This window comes from Embiotoca jacksoni, unplaced genomic scaffold (assembly GCF_022577435.1).
Source record: "Embiotoca jacksoni isolate LCO1_2020_lvr unplaced genomic scaffold, fEmbJac1.0.p SCAF_23, whole genome shotgun sequence".
NCBI lineage: Eukaryota > Metazoa > Chordata > Actinopteri > Embiotocidae > Embiotoca > Embiotoca jacksoni.
The window spans coordinates 4,906,579-4,921,365 of NW_027185374.1; the positions used below are offsets into that span (position 1 = coordinate 4,906,579).

General features: G+C 40.6%; 2 protein-coding genes across 2 annotated transcripts; both read right to left on the bottom strand.

Moving 5' to 3' along the window:
* Positions 1 to 715: 715 nt before the first annotated feature.
* Positions 716 to 10,799, bottom strand: adcy3b (adenylate cyclase 3b). The gene is made up of 20 exons (XM_069158385.1): positions 9,638 to 10,799; positions 8,550 to 8,699; positions 7,457 to 7,593; positions 7,253 to 7,364; positions 6,777 to 6,904; positions 6,085 to 6,243; positions 5,833 to 5,992; positions 5,571 to 5,678; positions 5,287 to 5,363; positions 4,919 to 5,080; positions 4,670 to 4,757; positions 4,396 to 4,512; positions 3,473 to 3,744; positions 3,276 to 3,357; positions 2,922 to 3,080; positions 2,534 to 2,680; positions 2,282 to 2,398; positions 2,030 to 2,156; positions 1,831 to 1,955; positions 716 to 1,664 (listed from the first exon to the last, which is right to left on the bottom strand). Exons 1-20 carry the CDS (start codon positions 10,304 to 10,306, stop codon positions 1,482 to 1,484), a joined length of 3,279 nt encoding a protein of 1,092 aa, XP_069014486.1. The 5' UTR covers positions 10,307 to 10,799; the 3' UTR covers positions 716 to 1,481.
* Positions 10,800 to 10,985: 186 nt separating this feature from the next.
* Positions 10,986 to 14,224, bottom strand: LOC138203707 (uncharacterized). Its single transcript, XM_069158722.1, has 2 exons — positions 14,215 to 14,224; positions 10,986 to 12,845 (listed from the first exon to the last, which is right to left on the bottom strand). The coding sequence occupies exons 1-2, from the start codon at positions 14,216 to 14,218 to the stop codon at positions 11,443 to 11,445; spliced, it is 1,407 nt and encodes a 468-aa protein (XP_069014823.1). The 5' UTR covers positions 14,219 to 14,224; the 3' UTR covers positions 10,986 to 11,442.
* Between the last annotated feature and the right edge of the window lie 563 nt (positions 14,225 to 14,787).

Sequence of the window (14,787 nt, forward strand, 5' to 3'; positions counted from 1 at the left end):
ATGAGAACCTAGTTAGCATAATAATGATCTATCAACCAATACTCCCATTAAAAAAAAAATAATTTGAATGTCTCCGGAGACTTCACTTTTAATATATCCGGAATTTTAAATTAGCGTAATGTGTAAACCACATCCTACAGATATTTAGCTTGTACACAAGAGATGACAAACGTGTTGATCAATGATATTTGCTCAAAGAACAGGCCTAAATAGATTTTGGCCTGGACAATAAAAGTTCACTAGACTTGAAATGATGAAAACATTATACACATCATTGTGTAATTAAAAAAAAAAAAAAAAAAGAGCACAGTATTATATTGAGTAAAATATGCAACTTAAAAAATGCATTTCAAAATCTGTAAAGTTGATTGCAAAAGTGAAATTCAACCTTCTATATACCACCTTCCAGAAAATGTGTGTGTGTGTTAGTTCCTTTAAGTGTCCTAATAAGACATTCTGGTGAGCCAGCCTCTACAATAAGAATCAGATTTCATTTGTTTAGATTTTTTTGTAATATGGCCATGCTGAACTAGCTGACTAAGACTGAGCATGGTCTTTTTTTTCACCATATGTATGAATCAATCATTGAATGGAAACATAAATAACTAGGGGCCAAAGAAACTTCCATTGTATTCATAACTATACAGTGCAAATGACCAGTATTGAATGAAACTGAATGACCTTTGCAACGGGAACATAAAGACCATGGCCAGATCAACCGAAGCCATCTGAAACCCTTACCACATGGCAAAACGATCTAAAAAAAAATAAAAATACTGCAACCATGTTTTATTAACACATTATAATATCATGTATATTTTTACAAGGTAAAACAACAAAGGAAAGTAAGTCATACAGTGTGTCTGTTTGAAGGTTGTAATTCACATCTACGGTCATGTGGGAAAGTCAGTAGGCCTACATCTCATGGACATCGTTGACTTTTTTTTTGACATATTTGGACAAACAAACATTTGATCCTCTTCAATACGGAGCCTACAGATAAACTACAAGAAAATGAGCAACGAAATGACTACAAAATGTCAGTTTTATGTGTCATTCATTTGAGTATATCACCTTTATAAGCACCGTTTCAAAGAGGATCAAATGTTTGCTTGTTAAATACTTTAAAAAAGTCAACAATTCTCAAGCGAAACACCTATTTTTTCATATAACTGTACCACTGTTTGAATCAAGTGCAAAACGATAACATTTTTAATGCAGTTTTTCAGATATTTCAGAATCATATACAACATTACAAAATAGGTTTCTGTTCTTAAATGCTATTTCACCTTTGTAAGAGTCATAAAACGTGTACAGTCGTATTTTGTTGTGTTGGTCCACTTCCATATATTTTACATAAACTACAGAGCTGATAAAAAAAAAAATATCAGAGTAAATAAACTATATATGAGAGAAAATGGACCAAAGTTGCCATTCTGCTTCAGTCTGTGTGTTAATGACCTTTCATCAGATGAAAATAATCACGAAAAATTCCCAACTTGGTGTGGAAGTGCAGTGGTCACTGGGCCGCTGTTGCAACTGGGTTTGTCTTTGCCTTTCATGAAAAAGGTTAGCAGCTCTCCCTTTCCTTTGACAAATATAGGCCCTCTTTGGATAAAGCGGAAGCCGTACTCTTTCAGGATGTCGTAGCAGTCCTCCACCACCTGAGGGCAAAGCAGGACGCAACATTTAAAGGAGATGGACAGAATGAAACTTTGAAAGTTTAAAATGGGCAGGAAATAAGACAAAGCAGAGTAAAGATATTCAAGTGTGGTGCATCTGTGGTTTGTCGTGTGTGTGTGTGTGTGTGTGTGTGTGTGTGTGTGCTACCTGGATGTTTCCCATTACTCCAGTCGACTCCATTCTGCTGGCCACATTGACTGTGTTACCCCAGATGTCATAATGAGGTTTACGAGCTCCGATCACTCCAGCTAGAACTCCTCCTTTATTTAGACCTGAAGGGAGTAACAAGCTAACATGAACGGACATGTTCAGACAGACGGGTAAGCATTCGTAGACGCACACTGACCGATTCGTAGCATGAAGTTGTTGAAGGACTGTTTGTTGAGGTTGTTCAGGGTGACTTTCATAGCCAAGGCAAAGTCTGCCAGGTCAGCGAGGTGCTGCCAGCGCTCAATCAGTGACTGATCCTCCAGCTGTGGAAAAACAGTGACAACTTTTACAGTTATTATCATCATCACCATTTGAAGTGCTACTTAGGATAAAACAGTATAGCAGATTGTTATTGATGCACAAGATAGATGCTGTCATAGAATCAGACCTTGCGGTTGCTGTATCCATTAGTGTTGCTTTCCGGTGTGAGGCCTGAGGCTGCCATGTAGGTGCTTCCTATTGTCTTGATCTTAGTAATAAACCGGAACTCATCCCTGTCTAATAACTGGAGGAGAAAGTGGATTTTAATTAGTCTTTCTGCCACGTGTTAAAGGTCATGTATACTATGATGTCACATACAACCAACTCTGCCACAACAGCAGCCCAGTGATCACTGAACTTCCACAGAGCCAGAACCCACGCTGTCAAAGTCGGAGATGATTTCATTGAGAATCCTCAGACACTCGATGCCTCCATTGTTGATGCCCTCTTCAGTGTAGAAATCAGAAAAGTTGGGGATGGAGGCAAACATCACACCTATTTCATCATAAGACTGGCTGTACAGCTCCTACAAATGACATGGTTATTTTCTTTGATGCAGCTCAACATCACCATGACAGATCATGAATATGTAATTATGCAATACACCACAAGATGGCACTGATATGCACTGAATTGCATTGTTATGGGGTGCAAAGGTCATCTTTCTTACTTTAAAGATGCAATTAACAAAGGTGGTAAGTTTGACCAACTAGTTTTGAAATGATCCTAAATGACTCTGAATGAACTTGTTGCACGCTCATATGTACCTCGTCTCTCTTCTTCGTGCCCAGGAAGTGTTTGGCCACGTGCTCCGGCAGCATGTTGGTGACCAGCGCTTCGTTCCAGCGTCTCATCTCAAAGACCTTCTCCTTCTGGTCATGCACACCAATCTTCCACAGAAACAGTTTCCTGGACTGATGCTCCAACTACCCACACAATACACACATGCAATATAGACAGAATGAAAGTCAAATCAAGTTTGTGACATATTCCAAGAGAAACAAATCATAAACAATTGACAGCTGTCCTGTTGCAGGAATCTTCTCCTGTGTAGGTGCTGACTTTTAATGCTGAACTTCTGGGTCAGATAAGTATGACATTGTGTGAGTGCAGTGACTCACATGGCGAGCAAAGACATAAAAGCCAATCATCATGACAATAATCATCATGGTCATGAGATACTTGGATGGCACTATGGATGTTCTGAAAACACAAAGCGAGAGACAGCATTAGAGATAACTCATAAAGATCTACCAGCAAAACACCACTCAAAACCTAAAAAGACATTTGTCAATATTCTGTTTTATCTATTTCTCACCTGTAAGAGGCAAACTGTATGTAGTCATAGAGATCATATATGTCCTGCCAGCTGTAGATATTAACGGCCCCCGTTGCTGTGACGACCAGCACCATGAGGCCTAGTTTGATCAGGTGGCTGACCTGCACCAACATGACGGTTGCGATGAGTGACATCACAGCCATGAAGCTGTAGTGCTTTGGATTATCTGCGCAGCCGCGGTCACCGAGTGACTCCAACACGGGACCAGAGGTGCTGTTGAAGACCCGAAGGGACGGTGGGACACAACTTAACTGCAAGATCGAAAAAGTGGTAAAAACAGGATAAAATAGCTGAAAAATACAAGGCCACAAACATCAGTATTTCAAGCCAATCCACTGAACTGAAAATTCATTCATTCAACAAATTAATATGGCAAATTAATTCAACCTGGCAGAGAAATATAATCCCTCCTGGCACTCATAACATTACATTTAAACTACTCCAAAAATATATAAACAACATGATGAGAATATCCCTGTTACAAGCGCAAAAACAGTAACCATAAAGCGTGACTGTCATCTCGACACGTCAGCTAAGACGATAAAGTGAATGTTCACTTAAGCATCCTTTGTTCTTGTCAGACCTCAAAGGCAGCAGTGTGTGTAGCAGGCTGCTCCTGTGGGGCTGTGACAAATGAGCCAGCAGGCAGCGAGACAGACAACTAATGGACCCCGCTGGGACCATGTAGTCAGACACATAAAAAGGTAGCGATAGTTTGATGAGGACAAAGTGGAAACACACTAAAGCAGAGACGCACACACACAAGGGTTGGGTGATATATGTAAATCCCAAATGAATTTCCAAGAAACTGACTGTATGTCTTTTCCTTTTGTGACATGCAATACAAATATAAAATAAAAATGTTTATCCACAAACAGTCTTTCAAAGTTTCAAAGTCGTACCATGTCAGCAATCACAGCCATGGTGAGAACAAATATAGCTGCCATGGCCCATGTGTTTCTTGCCCATCGGGTGCGATCAATCCACATTGAGAAAGACACCAGTCTCTTGGAGAACATCTGTGACAAGCAAACAGTTAACACAAAGCAATCGAAACAAATCTTTTATTACATTTCTATATATACTGAATAACTTCCCATCAGTCTTGTGCAACAACTCTAATCAGTACAACCTCGTTAAGAGGGAGATGTTAAGCGGTATTTTTCGCTTTCTCACCCGAGGAAAGATGGCAGCCAGGGAGCACACTGTCAGGATTAGCAACAATAGCTGTCCTATTGCGAGAGTCACATAGTTCACAACCAACCTGGAACAAGAACACACTTCTTCAGTCAACTTCTATCAACTTGCAATAGACAAGTTTTGCCCTTGCAGCACAAATATCTACATAAATGAATTCATAGATGGTCAGAGAGCTTCACAGAAATGTGATTGGTTTTATGTTGCAGGTGTAAATGATACACTCACAGTGGGTCTATGAACACCTCCATTGCTGTGATGAAAAAGAGCACGATCATGCAGCAGCAAAAGGCCGCTCCGCTTCGCTTCTCCTTCTCTGAGGAGTAGTGCTTCTCCAATTTTCCATCCACAAAACGCATTGAAACGGGGTTGATCTGATGATCCTTCATTCTGGTAAAAATGCAAGGGGCATGGAGACAAAGGGGACATAGGAGATAGACTGACTGAGGACATATTTATTTAAAATGCGTATAATTTTATACTTGAGTTATTTTCGAATCAATTCTTAGGTCACCTCAGCCACGTTTTATAATCTAATTTGCACATTTAATCCTTAAAGTCATCCCGCTCTGCTCCTCTTTTTTCTGTTTTCTTACATTTGATTAGTCTCTCTCTCCAGCAGCTCCTGCTGCAGTCGTCTGTTGATCACTTGTTCTTCAACCATCTTATTCCTCTGAGGTTGGAGGCAACAAAAGAGAGGTCAGATAAGGATCGCATTACAAAGTGCACGTGTGACTTTTCTATATTTAGAAAAATGCCTGTTTGTTTTATGTCAGACAATTATACATATGTGTTTTCTGTGTGTAGTACTCATGTCTTTGAAGCCAACATTTACTTTGAACTCAGGTTTATGACAATGAATGCATTTATCTTTATTAACCTCCTGCTTGGACTCAGTGGGCGTGGACTGGTGTGAGACTGTGTTCCCATTGGTTGCGGTAGTGTTGATCAACTGGTGTGAATTTCTGTTGGTCAGTGTGCCCGGTGTCTGAGGGAGTAGAAGCAGGAAAAACATCTGTTAACATTAATGTGTTAAATAATTCCATATTTTTCTATAAAAAGGGAAATGCTTTTTATTTTATGGACTTTTGATGTGATAAATTCTAAAATCGAAATTGTCCTTAAAGGCACAAACCACTTACATTTCTATTGATCCCATTTGATGCCTGCTTAGGCACTATAACCAAGTAAGTGTCAATGCCTTTCTCCAGCAGGTACTCGCATCTCTCTCCTCCACTCCCCGGCTCCAGTTCAAATTCTCCATGCAAACTGTCCTTGGTGGTCTGAGAAATATGCACTTTCCTGTGTAGCACACATATATGATTAAATAAAATATATAAAAGAATTGCATTGATCTCTGTGACAGGCAGTTAGCGACAATGCTCTTTTCCTACCCAGGAATCCCTCCAGATTCCATCTTATTGGCCACAGAGACATCTGTGGACCAAACGTCAAACTGCCAGCGCTTTTGCCCGAGGACTCCTCCCAGCACGGTGCCTGTGTGAACACCTACGCGCATATCCACCTCAGTTTTAGTCTTTTCCCGCACATACCTGGACCAAGAGGAAAAACAGGGGATGTCCATTTTTCACCCTGAATAATCAAACAATCTCTCTGTCTTCCTCCTTATTCTTTACATATACAACTTTATTATTCTACTTCCCCCTAATACATAGATTTTTTTTTTAAATTGATGGATTTATTGCTGACTGTTTTCCTACTTTCCTTGTGTAATCTTCAGCTCTCTCTTTAATGTAAACCCTTGGTTCCTTATATCCAACTTAAAGGTCCAGTGTACCTTAGAATGTCTCCTTTATATCTACATAGGGAGCAGGTCCTCTTCCATGGAGCGCACTATGTTTCTACAATAGCTCAGCAGGGACAAACCAAGGGAAGGGGAGGATGGCTGGACCACTAGATGCCACTAAATCCTACATGCTGCTCCATTAAATAAACCAAATGGCTATGCCCCACTCTTTATGTTATCAGTGTGATATCACCAGTATCAGTGTGTGCTTATTTGGGAGTTCAAGCTATCTTTATGTCTTGCAATTTTCTGAACTGGAAAAGTAACGTCACTACTTACGAAATGGCTTCTACCATCGCAAGGCCCATCATTATGGAGCAGGCAGCATGATCGTCTCTGTAGTCAGGAAGACCACAGATGCAATAGTAACAGTCTCCGAGAATCTTAATCCTCAGCTGGTGATGTTCCTGTAAAATGAGTCCAGAGGATTTTAATTAAGTGTAGCAAAACCAAACTTTGGCTATATTTCTGATTTGAAGAGTTCATTTTATAAATGTTTTCACAAGTACTGTCATTATATAAGATGTAGTTAGTACAGCTAAGATTTTATGTAGAAAGCACGATCAATAATATGTCAAATACAATGCAACGGTATTGATTAAACCATCCAACAGTATAGAAATTAGAGAAAATTCGCTTTACTTTTTTAATTGCAACCTAAATAATAATGCATCAACATTAATAATGTAATGATAATATGCACAATCATAATACACTCACAAAGAGAGAGGGAATCACTCACTGCTGATACTCACTGCGGCCAGTTTATCGAAGCGGGCAAACAGCTCATTAAGCAGCTTTACGAGCTCCTGGGCACTGCAGGCTGAGGACAGCTGGGTGAAGCCCACGATGTCAGCAAACAGGATACTGAAAAAAAAGTGCAGTGGAAACACAACATGTTAAAACTCTCTAAGTAATGACTGTCACGACTCTGAGCGGTTCAGTTTGATGATCCTGACCTGACGTTTTCATGGCGGTACATGTACATGGTGTTGAACTGCTGCTGCTGTACTTCCGTCTGATTGGCCTGGTTCTTCATGCCCTGCAGCATCTCATCAGCGATATGTTTTGGCAGGATGGACAGCAATAGTTCCTCCTGCGTGGAGAGAGAGTTGAAGGAAAGTGTGAGTTTTGCCATCAGTTCAGTTATGATAGACACATCAAAGAATAAATTATCCCTGTGTGTGCAGAGCATGTCAAACTAGATCCTGTCACCTGGTTTTTGGTCTTCTTCCAAATCCCCCCACTGAAAAAGCACTTTGGGACTTCTCTCTCTGCTCTTCTTTTTCTCTCTGTCTCTCTGTCTACCCACACATCCTTCACTTTTCTCCATCTTTTCCACCCCTCTTTAAACAATTCTCGAGAGTCTGCTGTCTTTGTTTGGCAAATAGTCACATTCAGGCGTGACAGAGGCTCAAATAAAAGAATTAAATGAAGAAAATCAGGCTTGGTGACTAACTTGTAACTGTGAATTAGCATCACTTTTCAAACTGTGAAGGAAAGCTACAGTATGTAACTTCACCCTTTTAGTTTATTGAGTTGCACACCGTGTTTAACTGTGACAAAGTTAAGATGAATATTATCAACTGCTTGAGCCCAAACAGTTTCTTATTTTTCACTCCTTCAATCCAAAGCCCACATAACATAATAAACTTAACCAGATGAACATCAATGTAACCGAAAAAGGAATAGAAATAGCAAAGGATATGAAATAGTAAGTGTAATAAAGGGGATAATCAGATCTTTTTGTAGTTGCTTTGAAAAATACCAAACCATGTCTTCAAACAAATTGAGCAATGTATGTGTTGGTTGTCACAGAGCTAAGGTGCCCTTATTGTGTGAGGTCCCTGACGGTTGCTGGTGAAAACAACGGTCTCTCTAATCAACCTATTAGCCCCGAGCAGAGCAAAACACTTCGTAATTAGGCAGCACAGTGTTCTACCTCACAGATCTGCGTGTGTTTGTGCATGTGCGTGCTTAACAAAAAAAATAAAATATGTAGAGGCCTATCTTTGTGTGTATGTGTGTGACCCCCCTCCCCCCAACACTTACCTGCTGTGTACTCTGCTCCTCCAGTGTCATTTTAACCTCTAGCGACTGACGTGCTTCCAGAAATGCTGTCCTGTACTTCCTGTCTGCCATGTAGTATGACATCACACCCATAAGGGCCGTACACAGGTACAGCATCACGTTGGCAAAGAGCTGAAGAGAGGAAGAGAGGGTCTGTGGTTTTGTGTGTGGGGTCACTTCCTAATCCGTGTTCATAGTGCTCAGTTCAGCCAGTGGATTGGTTGCTGCTGTCAACTGTGTGGAAAAAGACTTTTAACCTTGTGAAACGCTCAGATCTTAAATAAAATGTAGTTTCTAAGTTAATCAGCTGGACTCAAAGTGTGTTATATTGCTCCTTTTTCTGCCACATCATGTGTTTAGTACCACAAAATGAAGGGAATGACTAGGGTAATTACAGTAATTAATAATTCATTTCAGTAAGTTAAACACACTGAAAATGCAAGCTTTCATCATATTATAAGGATACTATGAGAGCACATTTAATTTGGTGACCATTTGTGACAAAATTGTGTTCATAAGGAAACTCAGTTGTGTGCACAAAATCAAAGAATGAAAGATTATTTAAATGCAAAAATGAGTTCTGAAATTAATTCATCTGTGTCCAAAAAAAAAAAAATCCAACATAAGGCCAGAAGCCTACATCTTCATCTGTCTCTCACACCTCCACTTGGGTGGTCGTATTATTCCCTGAAACAGTGGGTGGTTCCCAGCCTCTTTGACCTTTAACCCCTTTACATGAAGCCATGTGAGACCCATTGTCAGAGGTTTGTCTGTGTGCATGAATGCACTTTTACTGAAGGCAAAGTTTTCATACTAGACTGATGAGGTGACTGTATGGTGTAGTAAAAAGAAAAAAAAGAAGAATTGATTGATTTGAGTGATACACTGTATCCAGATATCGAGATATCTTGGGTTGAGAACTATTTCCCTAAACTGTGACATGGTCGATTCAACCCCACAACTGTGATTATTTTCTTTTCGGAGACATCATGAACTAATAAAGGAACTATTTAACTCTTTTCAGTTGCAGGTTCATTGTTGTTTGTAACTTGACTGATGGCTATATTTACCTGTCTCACCAACATGGGCCCCTGCAGGTTATCCTCAAACCTCTGAGCCACAGACAACCCCAGAACCAGGGTGTGTATCGCGCATGAGAGGGCAGTGAGCAGCAGGAGGGACACCAGGTTCAGTGGCAGAGTCAGGAAGCTGCAGAAACTGAAGAAAGCCTGCCAGCCCACAGAGTCACTTGCTTGGGGGAACCGCTCGTAGTTCAATCCCATGTAACATAAAACATGAACTGCGACCATCAGCCACAGCATGTAGGGCACTGCTCCGCGGGAGACAGGTGATGCAGGGAGCTTCTGGAACCACACCAACAGGTACAGCACGATGTCCGCAGCCAACCCCACAGCTGCCACCACCACCATCGCCAGTTTATCCGCAGTATACACTACCGCACACATGATGATGACGAAGCTGTTGAAAAGAGCGGCGAATATCACCAACACCAGCAGGTTCTCCTGTCTCTGCCGGCGGAAGTAGCTCTGGTAAAGCCTCTCCAGAGACTCGGGCGTAAAGGTGAGGCGCACCGCACGCGGCAGGCAACTGCAGCCGCTGGACTGGGGTACCGTCACTTCACGTGTCCGACCCGGATCACTGGGAACCTGCACGGAATACTCCGCAGAATACTCTGCAGACTGCTCCGTGTCTGTTGCATAGACCCGGTTCAAAGACATGCTGGTTTATTGAAGATAATCCCTTTGGTTAATGTAATACTGTATTAGAACACAAATCCATGATGTGCCCAGAATGCCAAAATCCATGGAAAAGTTGTGATGTGTCCCATTGTGCTCCTTTTGGATATAATTACATTATCAGACCTTTAGTAGTGCAACAGATTCTTCCAAACGAGACAAAAATATTTCATTGCGGGGAATATTTCCATTCCAGGACAGCAAATGACACTTAAACTCAGTTCCAATTAGTTTTACCACATATCCACCATGAAAAGTCTCTTACCTTTTAATTTATTATCATTTTCTTTATGTATTTATAGTGCCAAAAACTCTTTAAAAAAAAAAGAAGCTAATTCTTAGAGGCTCTTGTATCCAGGCTGTTTGAGTGAAAAAACCTCCTGCCGCTGAAGTCCTGTTTTCTGCCATAGCAGACTGGAGCCACATGTGATAATCCTTTTGAACATGTGATCTCCTCAGACAGGGTAATATATCTCCAGGACACCGTATTTTGATGTGTAAATCCGTATTACTTTTAATCATAGTGAGGTCTACAAAACAGGATCAGTTCTAAGATGCTCTTCTGCCTTCTGATCTTTCTCCTCCCACCCCCCTCCTCCCTTTTCTAAACAGCAAATCCTCTGTTACTGTTGCTAAGATGAAACCAAAGTAACTGCCAGCCTGCAGCCACGTCTTGGGAGCTGTGGTGATGACAGTGTGAAGAGCTGACTAAAAGGGGAAAAAATGGAGGATCATCATTTTTTTTTAATTCATTCTCCAGTGTTTTACAGTCATTTTCACACAGAGAAAATAAGGTATTAATATTTCAGTGAATAAAAACATTAGGTTTCATCTCTTTTAATCAAAACAGATGGCCTCAATAATGCTGGTTTATGACAGAACTGTCACTTTTGATCAATAACTGTTTATGTGTAAGATCACGTAATAAACTAAATTTAATCTGATCATAAATCATGGCATAACGTTTTATGTCTGCATAGACAGTAATGTAAGCACATCTGTTTACCTACACACACACACACACACACACACACACACATGCAAATGATATCTTCTCTTTAGCTCACAGAGTGTTTCGCCTTGTTCGACTTCATTAGTGACCAGCAGCTTAAGTAAACTCAGTCTCTGTGTGCATTTGTTGTTGTTGTTGTTGTTGTTGTTGATTTTCCAATCATGCCACTCAGCACACTTCCCAAAGCCAACAATATGGCCACCAGAACTCCCACAGTCCCCAGTCTGCCCAGAGCTGCGGTGCCTAACACTGCAGCCCCAAGCACCCCGGCTCCAATAGGTGCTGCTGCTGCGGTGACCGTCTCCATGCCGATTCCTTTAATTAGCTCTGTCCCCGTGAGAAGGCCCTTTTGCAGGTTCACCTGAGTGTGGAATGGGCTCTTTGGTGCACCAAGGACAAATGCCCCTACTGCAACAAGGGTGACCGTGAGAAGTTCTGACGTCGTCAACAGAGTTGCTTTCAGTGCTGGTCCTTTCATGGCCACAAGTGCACCGATAGCGACTGAACCTAAAACTGCGAGAGTTGAATTCCGAGACCCAAATGAATGTTTTGCTGCAACACTTGCGGCTCCGAGTGACACCCCTGCAGCTGTAGCTGCCCCTAAGGCACCTCCTGTGCTGCTTCGGGCCCCTAGAGAAGAGCTCCATTGCAGAATGGCTCTTAAGGCCACTAAGGTTATTATGGCAGCTCCCACGGTTACTTTTCCGGCCACCTCTGGCCCCAGTCCGACCATGGTAACTGTTCCCAGGCCAGCTCCGAGCAGCCCTGCAGACAGAAACGCCACCCACAGGACTGACTTCAGCACCAAAACCATCTCTGCCTCTGACCCATCTCCTGCATCACTGGTGCCTAAACCTATAAAAAATCCCAGAATCCCCACAAAAACGGAGTAAAAGAAGATCCTCTCCAACAGTTTGCACCCGGTTTCAGATTTAGGCCTTTGAGTCAGTGTCTGTTTCAGGGTTGTTCGAAGGGCACAGAGGACAGAGATGGTCAGTCCCATGCTGAAGAATCCAACTATGGCACCCATACGTCCATATACAACACTGAGGTATAGAGTGGTGAAGATGATTAACAGAGCTGTGGTCATGTCGTTAATATTGGAGTAGGAGTAGACAGCAAGGACCAGAACGCCTTGAGCTGCCATGTAGATCCATGGTGGAAGGATACCTGCAAACACTCCAGTGGTGACAGCACCCACCACAACAGAGGTTCCTGCTGTGACCTCTGTTAACCACGGCAACCCAAATCCAACTTTAGTCAACAGCTTCATCACCATGGCAGCGAGGAGGAAACCACTTCCAAGAGTTAGAAGCACTAAGGTGAACACCAGGCATGCTGTCACTACCGCTACGCCCGTGGAACCGGTCCGTCCAGCAGAAAGATTTGCAGCAGTCAGCAGGAAGTCATCTGCAGTTAGAACGGGGTCAACTGCAAATAATGCAGCTTGTCCAAACACAAATCCAGATGCCGTACTTCCAAGAATCGTCCTCACCACACCAGAAACTCCTAAAGACATGAAGATTTAAGTCAAGTATTTTTTTTAATATTTACCACTGGTGAAAGAAATGTACAATTACTGAAGCACTGCACTAAAATGGGCACATCGCCAAAAATAAAACATTCAGTAGATTATTCATGGTGACAGTACAATTGATTTTTTTTTTTAAACAAGCCAAGATTAGCCTGATGATGTCATTACTGTTATCTCATCTTGGGCTTGTAGACCACACACCTTTTTTGAGGGTGTTTCATGCCTTTATTAGCAAGTTTAAAGACACAAAATAAGTGGAAAGGGGGATCAAACTTAATCTTCAATATCATTTTTAATTTCTTTAAAAATGTCCTTACACTGTAATGTAGATTTTTCACTCTTTATACTTTATTTATTGACTTTTTCCTGCCCTTCATGAAGCAGTTATAATGCTGATTGTTGTAAGTGCTATATATAAAAACATATTTTTATACGAGTGGCCTACATGGTGTAGCCTACTGCAGCTAAAAGTGAATTTCCATTTGTTCTTCTTTATATTTCTTCTCCTTTACATTTCAGGTGCAACGTTCTCTTTACCATGTTTGTCTGACAGATATAATTCCTCTTTACTTTGTACATTAATGTTTTTCAAACCCTTTTTTTAGGATTATAAGATGTGATACCATGTTGTATATCAGGCTATTTAACCATATATAAAGTCCATAAAATGAGCTGCATCTCTGCCAACAACAATAAAATTAGGCTTAAATGTAGGCTGATACATGGATAATGATACAAAAATATTTAGAGTAATACCATCTCTGAAAGTTGGCATTCTGTATTAGGAACACTTTAACTCTTAATGTGTTTTTAGACAATATAAGTGTAATTTTTATTACATTTAAATTTTGAATAAAGCACTTTTATTTTGAATGGGCTACTTTTCTACTGTGGCACTAATCGTTTTACAGTAGTTTAAAGAATTAAAATACTTCCCCCACTTCTTGAGTTCAGACTGTTTTGAACATGCAGTGAACTGCTCCTGTCACTTTAAGAAGAAAATGAAAGTCCTGACGGGCTCCATGCTGAAACTTAAAACCAGGAAGCCTGTCTAAACTATGAAAGAACAACAAACATTTCAACAGACCATTTTACTACCATAAAACCTTACAACAGTACGAGTGATGCTCTGCACAAATCGTTTTTTAATGCTCTGTCCGTACTCTGGTTAATTTTAGTTCTCACCAAAGCAGCTATGTGACATGACTGCAGTTTTCAGAGCCATTTCAAATTTAAGTTTCCGTCCATCATTTGACAGCAGCTGCATGGATATCTGATAATTTGTTAAAAAAAAAGAAAGATCTGTAGCCATTTTTTTGCAATTTATTCCTTAAGTCACCTTACCCATGCTTGTTTCCGCCATAGCTTCCTGTGCAATGACTGAGAGCTTAAGCTCCACCTGCTATGATTTCACATTTACGGAAGTGGGCAGAGCAAGAAAGAAAGAAAGCAAGAAAGAAAGCAAGCAAGAAAGAAAGAAAAAACAAACAAACAAACAAAATGTGTGACCTATTCCGTATAATTTCACTGATCCTTGACTGCTTTCACAGTTAATACAGCATAACACATATTTTAAAGTTAAATCCATTGATACACGTTTTTTTTTTTTTTTTTTTTTCCTATTGAGAGGAAAGTTCATCTCCCTGGAAAATATGAGGACACAAACATTTCAAACATGTATTATCTTTTCATGTTTTGTTGCATCTTAATCAGCTGACAGCTCACATATTACATCTTCATTACCACAACATACATTAGAAAATATAAACTATTTTAATGCATTATTTTTTTTTAATTGTTTTTAAATTTGGTTATACATTCACCTGGTTAATGATTATTTCAGGTTATATCACAAGTGGGACTAACTCATTTGCAGTGGTTTAAAATAGAAAATTGCAGAGTTTTTGTGGTGTAAGT